The sequence below is a fragment of the Montipora capricornis genome, chromosome 2 (genome assembly GCF_036669925.1).
Source record: "Montipora capricornis isolate CH-2021 chromosome 2, ASM3666992v2, whole genome shotgun sequence".
In the NCBI taxonomy this organism is placed as follows: domain Eukaryota; kingdom Metazoa; phylum Cnidaria; class Anthozoa; order Scleractinia; family Acroporidae; genus Montipora; species Montipora capricornis.
Window position 1 is genome coordinate 8,947,883 of NC_090884.1, and position 7,500 is coordinate 8,955,382.

A 7,500-nucleotide genomic window follows, 5' to 3' on the forward strand; every position below is an offset into this window, starting at 1 on the left:
GAAAAGCCTTGCTACATCCTTTGAGTCCGTTGATTCCCTCCCCAATTGAAGTAAAAACAAACAAAGTTCTACTTTTGGTTCTTTATCAAAAGCCCTGAAACTTTGTGGTGTAAAAGGAAAAGAAAGGACCTTCATTGAAGTGTCTAGTCCTCTAGCTGTGGACCACTAATTGGAGACACTGTAAACTGAAATCAGCAAATTTCCAACATACATGTAGTTTTCTTCATGCCATGCAGCTGAAAATTAAATATTGTTGTCTACCAAGAAGTCAACATGGGTAACATTGCAATGAGAGCATAGAGTTTTATTTCCTTGGGTATAATAATCTGAATTTAAAAGTTAGAATAAAGAAGAAGTGTTTTGGGTTTCCTGGGGTGCTTGCATGAAACAAATTGAACAAAATCTGAGTTCTTACATCCAGGATTACAGGTTATGAGGCTCTTGTTCAATTAAATGTCACAAAGTCTGCAAAGTGTTTGCGTTAAGTGTAACCATCAATGACATATTTTGCAAATTACTGATTTGATGTAAGTGAGCAGCTGAATTAAATTTTAGGGAAAGATTTTCTTCACTGTTTCGATATTTTAAGGAGTAGAGCAAGGGGGAGGGAGGCTTTTTGGTGGAAAGAGGAATAGGAAAGGAACTTTATTTAAGGGTGTGTTTTTAAATTGGGAAAATACCAAAAACGGATTTGTGATCTCAGATCAATGGATTCTTCAGTGTCGAAAAAACCGCAAAATCCGAAAAAGGATTATTGTCCATGACAACGCAAACAAACAAACCCAGAGTTGCGTGCAATTTCAAATACTAAAAAAAAAATTATTGGTGAACTGGTTTGTTTTGGAGAAATTCCACCAGAAAAAAAAAACCTTAATAGCGATCGATAAAAAGAAATGACGTAAAACATGCGGCAATAAGTTGAGCCGAAACTCCGAGCAGGAGAAGACGTTTATTCACCGAAGACAAGAAGGATATGCAAAAAGGAACGAGCAGGCAAAAAAAGGGTAGCAAAGGTGCAGAAATAAGCGGCTCTTCGTCAATATCTTCAGGGTGGAAATCGGTGCTGTAACGGCGAGAAAGGTGAGACGTGGTCTCTGTTAGGTCAGGCACGCGATAACGTTCAGACAATTTGACGCGATAGGAGGTAGAGCACAACTGTGACCCAGTGAACTTGCGAACGTTGCACCACATTCCCAACTTGAACGGGCATGGCGGGGCGAAGACAGCAGCCAGGGGCTTTGGAGCTCTCATGAGCGGGATGGTTACCGAGCCGCAAGGAGTGCTGTTGTCGAACAACTTGGAGGTCAGAAAAGGGGATCTGTGCGTTGGTGAATTGGTTGCGTTGAAGCCACATCTCCCGGGCAGACAATCCTCTGTTACGGATACGGGTGTTGAGGTTGGCTGTTGCCACAGCTAAGGAGAGAGGAGTGATTGTACCACCTTCAGGACAAATACGGAGAAGCTCATCCCCAAGTTCGACGACACACTTCTCTGCCGCAGGATTCTTCTTTGGGTTTTTGATTCGCCCAATTCAGGAAGCCATGAAGGACGTGGAAGTCTCGCGGACGACAAGTACAAGCTGACAGTAGCGCTTTATGACGTCAGCAGCGATGGAAATACCAAAGCTGTCAAGGGGATCAGAAGTTGACTGTTCAACGAGAGTGGAGGGAACTTTCTTCAGGGAAGAGCACAGGTGGCAACACTGCGAGCACCGATCCAGGGCTTTGTCCAGATCTAAGGCGAAGCAGTAACGCTGCGAAACAAGTTTCATTTGGTGACGGGAAGGGTGGTCCAGTTTCACTTGCAGGGCAACAAGGAAACCATCAACGACAGAGCGCGGGATGACTACACATTCGCGGGACGCAACCAATGGTTCATCGCGTTTTACGATGAGCAGGCCGTCACGGGAAATGGAGACGAGGTTCAGGTAATGCTTGACGTCTTTGATGTTTGTCAGCTTCTTTGACAGGCGAGTGCCCTGCTTAAGATGAGAGTGGACACGCCTCACGTCCGGGCACTCTAGCTGCAACTGGAGCCAGGCGGAACGGCTAATGAAAGGAAGGGACGTCTTCCCCGACAAAACATCATAAACAGATATGGGACGTACAGCCAGGTCTTCAGCATTGGATACAAATGAACAGACTTGGCAGCGAGGGTCGTCACAAGCTGGTGCGTTACGACTAGCGAAGTCAGAAGGTAGGTTCGCAGAACCGGCCAGGTGGAGCAGCCTGACTTGGTAACGGCTAACAGAAGATAAAAATGAAGTTACTCGAGGACTGGAAGAGAACTGGCCTCGGCAGAGCTTGTCAAAGGCCTGGACACGTGGCTTGCTATCAGTCAGTACATAAGTCTTAGACTTTGATTGAATTGTATAAGGGGCGAAATGCTTGACACATGGCAACCAGGAAGCTTGATGTTTTTTTAAATTTGGCACTGAAATACCTGGTGAGGTGGAGCTTCTGGTCATGAAGTACATAAAGAGTGGCACCTAAGCCATTCATCTTGACAGAACCATCGGTCGCGATCCAGAGCTGATTATCAGGCTTGGGGAGATTGATGGATCTGTTAGACAATAGGGCTTCTTGACAGGAGCGGAAACGCACCAGAAGCTGGTCAGACCAGGCAATCGTATCCTGAGATTGACGACCAGCCGTAAGGGACTCGAGAGGAGCGAGGAGCTTAGCAGCTCCACTAAGGACCCGGCCAAGCATTTTGTACTAACCAACAAAAGCACGGAGACCGCAGACATTCTTGGGAGGCTCGCGAGAAGCCAGTGCAGCTACACCGTGGGGAGAAGCACGGATCGAGCCTTGAGACCAAATCCAACCAAGGATGGTGGTCGAGGCTGGGCAGATTATGGTTTTGGTGGGTGAGAGGGGGAGGTTGCAGCGATCCAGAGCTGAGGGGACTTTTCCCCAGTTGGTAAGGAGCTCCTGATGAGTGTTTCCACTGCAATACAAGTTGTCAGCCATCTTAGCAATGCAACCTTCCTGAAGAAGATCACCCAGGACGCGGCACATTAGCTCCTCGAGGGCTGTCTCAGAACCGGGAATTCCTATGGCACAGCGTGTGTAGACGCGAACACCTTTGAAGGGTGTAACCACGCCACAATACTTCATGGAATTCTTTGCAAGGGGAATTTGGTAGAACGCCTGAGACAAATCAGAGACTATGATGTACTTCCAGCAAGCAATCTTGAGAAGGGTGGAGTCCACATCCGGCATTAATGAGGGCTGAGGCTTTCTATAGCGGCCCACGTCAGTAAATGCTGTTACCAAGGGGAAGCTGCCATTCCCTTCTTCACTAGGAAGGATGGGTTCAGATATTCCACCACAACCTTTAAATCTTCTGGTCGACAGAACACACCTTGGGCTACAAGCTTGTCAAACTTGGTTTGAAGCAGGTCGAGTTGGTCACGGGAGTACTGAGGGACACGCCCTTTGCGCAGGGGGGGCTCGTCAGGGTCTACGGGTACGGACTCAATAGGAGAAGAGGGAGGAGCAGTAAACTTAGGAGATGGCTCGGTGGCCTGCGATGAGGACTCTGTGGGAGTTTCCAGAACAGTAAGACGTGCTTGGCATAGATGGTCGTTCTTACGGACAAGTAAGGGCTCCTCGGTATTGTTGAGAAGTCTCAGCTTACCGCCAATGGATTGGACGATGTCAGGGTGAGGCCAGATATGAGTAGGTTTGAGGTGACTAGAAGAGACCGAGTCCATACGGGGCTCGATGGTGAGTGTAGCATCTTTAAGCAGCTCTGAGGGGTCGTCAATTTCAAGGAACTCACCCGGCCAAACAGTGGAGTTAGTGTTTGGGGCGCCAAGGTGGCAAGCTCTAATGGGTCTGGGGACTTTGGGAACAACCGTAGGATGCCACGTCACACCGAGCGATGATGATCTCAGGTTTAGTGGGGCGAACTGCGATGTCGTTGGAAGTCATGAAGGGCGTTCCGGCCAATATATCAACATCAAGATCCTCGACAACGGGGGCATTCATCGTAAGAGGTCTGCCATGACAAATCAGAGGAAGGCGGGTCTCACCAACAACAGTTAGCGGTGTACGACCGTCGGCCTGCAAAGCGTTCTGGGAGCTTTTAGTCACCTTAGCACCAATATGCCTTGCTAGGGAAGCTCTCATCATATTAGTCTCTGCGACAGTGTCGATTGCAAGGCGCAAGGGGTGATGACAGTAAAACGTATGGAGGAATGGCGACTGGGAGACATTTACGCGTCGAGTGACAGGAGCTTCCATAGTAGGTAAGGCTCCGGAGGGATAGTGGCGCATATTTGAGAATTCTTGAAAATCTGAAGGACCAGCCTGGTCAAGGCTGTGCTGGTAATCATAACTGCTCTCATCTAATTCAAAGCCGGCCACTTGGCTCAGGCAGAAACTTGCAACTGCTTAGGAAATGAGACCGAAAATCTGGGCGACCAGCCTGCTGGCAGAGAGAACAGGACTCGGGCAGTAGCTTGCGTTGAGCGGATACAAATGAGCGATGATCAGTCGGGGGAGCAGAGCGTAAGACCTTTGATTCATCACTGGAGTGAAGCTCGTCAAGTAACGACTCGAGGGCTTGAGAGATCTCAGGTTTCACAGAGGCCAACGTTCTATTACGTAACTCGGTTCCATAACGCTGTTTCACAAGCCGCGGAAGGCCGGGATGGAGTAAGCGTAACCAGGTAAGAACAACAAAATTTTCGAGGGACGGGTATTAATTCTTCGTCGGTGTCTGGAATCTCGCCATGATGAGTAATTTCGCTGGATGTAGTGAGCAGGTTGTCCTCAATAACGGCCATTAAGCTTTGGAATAAATCTTCGGGGCGTTGTTCAGGCTTCAGAGAAATGTTCGCGAGGTCCAAGAAACGGGAACCGGTTGACTGCAAGCCATAGTGCTGTCGGATCGTTTGCTAAACGCCGCTAATAGATGTAGAATTCTTGACGATTGAATTCCGGGAAATGATAGGGGCGTAATTTGCGATTTGGCCTAGCATCATTTCCAAATGTGTCACCTTTTGAGCGGCAGTCATTCTTCTTGCCGCTAGAACAGATTGAGGATCGTTGGAAAAACCACGTAGATGCGTAGCGTTTGTTTTTTTACCCCACGACGATCCATCAGTAAGAAAGTTTGCAAAAGTTCGGATCGAGGGATAGGATGTACTTTAAATTGTTTTCCCAGGCTTCGATCGAAGTGATAGTTTCGTTCGAAGAAAGCGACCACTGTTTCGGCGCTCTGTGCGAAGTCATCGCTACGGTTCACGAATTCCGGTTTGGATGCTCAGAGAGGCGGCGAAAATCGAAGAACACTTTGACGTCCTTGTCTCTGTGGGTTCTTTGGAAATGTTGCGCTGCCACCACGCCAATAAGTTGAGCCGAAACTCCGAGCAAGAGAAGACGTCTATTAACCGAAGACAAAAGGATATGCAAAAAGAACGACAATGAGGCTTACTAAACAACAGCGTGCTTACGAGGCTGAACAATGAAACAGACTAAACGACAGCGTGCACAATGTGTCACGCCACGCGAGCTAATAGGGACCTTAAGATCTACGAAGGCGACGTCTACGAAAACGTCACCTCAAAATAGAACTTGGCTCTAGTCTCTCGCGATTATTCCATCTCGTTCATTTCGTACAATGTGGGCGAAATATCCTAAAAATAAATTGGTACGAGTGGTTTCAGACTGAAAATAGAGAATGAAAGATTCTCTGTTGCATGCTCACGTTGTCGTTAAAACCTAAAATTTAGTGATTTCACGTCGTCGTCATGCAGAGAACCGCAAAAATATGAGCTAAAATCCGTGCTGCACGTGCAGCACGATTATTTATGCTCTTCTAACCAATGATATCATTGTTTTATGGCGTTGTCGTCGACGTCGTCGTCGTAGGTCTTAAGCTCCCTAATAGCGAGAACTAAACAACAAAGCGAAATATGGCAATGCATGCTAAGGTAGAAATTGATTACAGAGGGTATTTTTGCAGTTTACTTTTTTAGCTGTAGGAAAGGTGCTAACAATATTATTACTGTGAACAGATTTAATATTAACTCTGCTGTGAAGAAACGTTAAGTGTAATTTGTGATGTGAAATTTGCAGGAAACCTAGCTATTTTTGACCTATTCGTGTCTCCTATCGTACGATGAAAATGGCGCGAGAAAAAACATTTGGGCGAATGTCATGCTGTTGTGTATCACTTTTGCAGAGAAAACCACTTGTCAAAAATACCTTTTTCAAATCTGTTCCCAAAAAAACGCTTATGTGGTGAATCTAAAAAATCCAGATTTAAGATTTGATCCGAAGTATCCTCCTCGAGTGTAGATACTTTTGATTCATGATCTGTTTTCGGATTTTGGATTCAAGAATCCGTTTTCGGGTTTTCCCAAAAAAACGCACCCATAAGTGTCTAGTCATTCTAGGGCTGGAGCACTAGTTGAGGACACCGTAAACTGAAATAAACAATTAATGCAAGTCAAGTCAAATGTCGGTTTTTGAGGAGAGGGGAAACCGGAGTACCCCAAGAAAACGGCTCGGTGCAGAGTAGAGAGCCAACAAACTCAACCCACATAAATTATGACGCCAAGCCTGGGAATCGAACCCGGGCCACATTGGTGGGAGGCGAGTGCTCTCGCCACAGCGCCATCCCATCATTGCCTGACTGTTTCTAGATGCAAGTGATTGTACAAGTGTATTGCAATTCAGGACTTAAAATAAGGGATATTCAATGCCATAGTGAGGCAAGCTTCCATTAATTAAGTTATTTTTGTCTTTATAGGGCTATTCCCAGTGTATTGATTCTTTCATAAAACAGAGCCAAAAGGTATGTTGTAATTAACATACTAATAAAGCATTAGCTTGCAGCAGGGCATTTGAATTGAACATTTTGTATATGTTATTTCTGGGATCCAAATAGCAAACCAGTAAAAACAAAAGGGCATTGTTATTTGACCAGATTGATGAGGACATTTAAAAAAATGCAATAAAAAGATGGGGTCACCGTCCTTGTTTTCACGCTGTATGCCCTTTATTCTAAGTGTTTTTTCCCGAATTTCGCGAGAAGCTTTCGAAACTAGATCAACGGGAAGAATTGTTGTTATGTAGCAAAAGCTACTGAATATTACTGAAAACTTGAGTCTGCTATAATCTTTAAGTAAAGTGATTTTAAATTGCTCAAGAAATGCAAGGAAATTGGACCGCTACAGTCATCACCTCGAGCTTGCACTCGGTGTCTGGCTGCAAATGCAGTTTCACGTCATGGCGTGAAACCCTGCCATCTCCGAAGTTTCAATGTTATGCGCAGCATGAGATGCGCGGCTAAAGGCAAATACAATCAAATTAAAAGAACAAAATCGCAGATGTCGGAAAATATTCCGAAACCTAGCTTTGGTTAGAGTGATCATATGTTATTGAAAATTTGGGTATCAAATGTAGAAATGAAAATCTCACATATTGGACTAACAAACGGTGGAAGGTTTATCTATGGATCCCCAAAGTTTCTCGCCAGAAATTC

The 7,500-nt window shown here is 45.8% G+C and overlaps 1 protein-coding gene across 1 annotated transcript in view; it reads left to right on the forward strand.

The window, feature by feature from the left end:
• Positions 1-7,500, forward strand: part of LOC138038726 (exocyst complex component 5-like) — a 39,158-nt gene that overhangs the window by 16,238 nt on the left and 15,420 nt on the right. Inside the window, exon 7 of the mRNA XM_068884763.1 lies at positions 6,766-6,810. Coding sequence (XP_068740864.1) covers positions 6,766-6,810 — 45 coding nt within the window. The remainder of the gene's footprint in view (positions 1-6,765; positions 6,811-7,500) is intronic.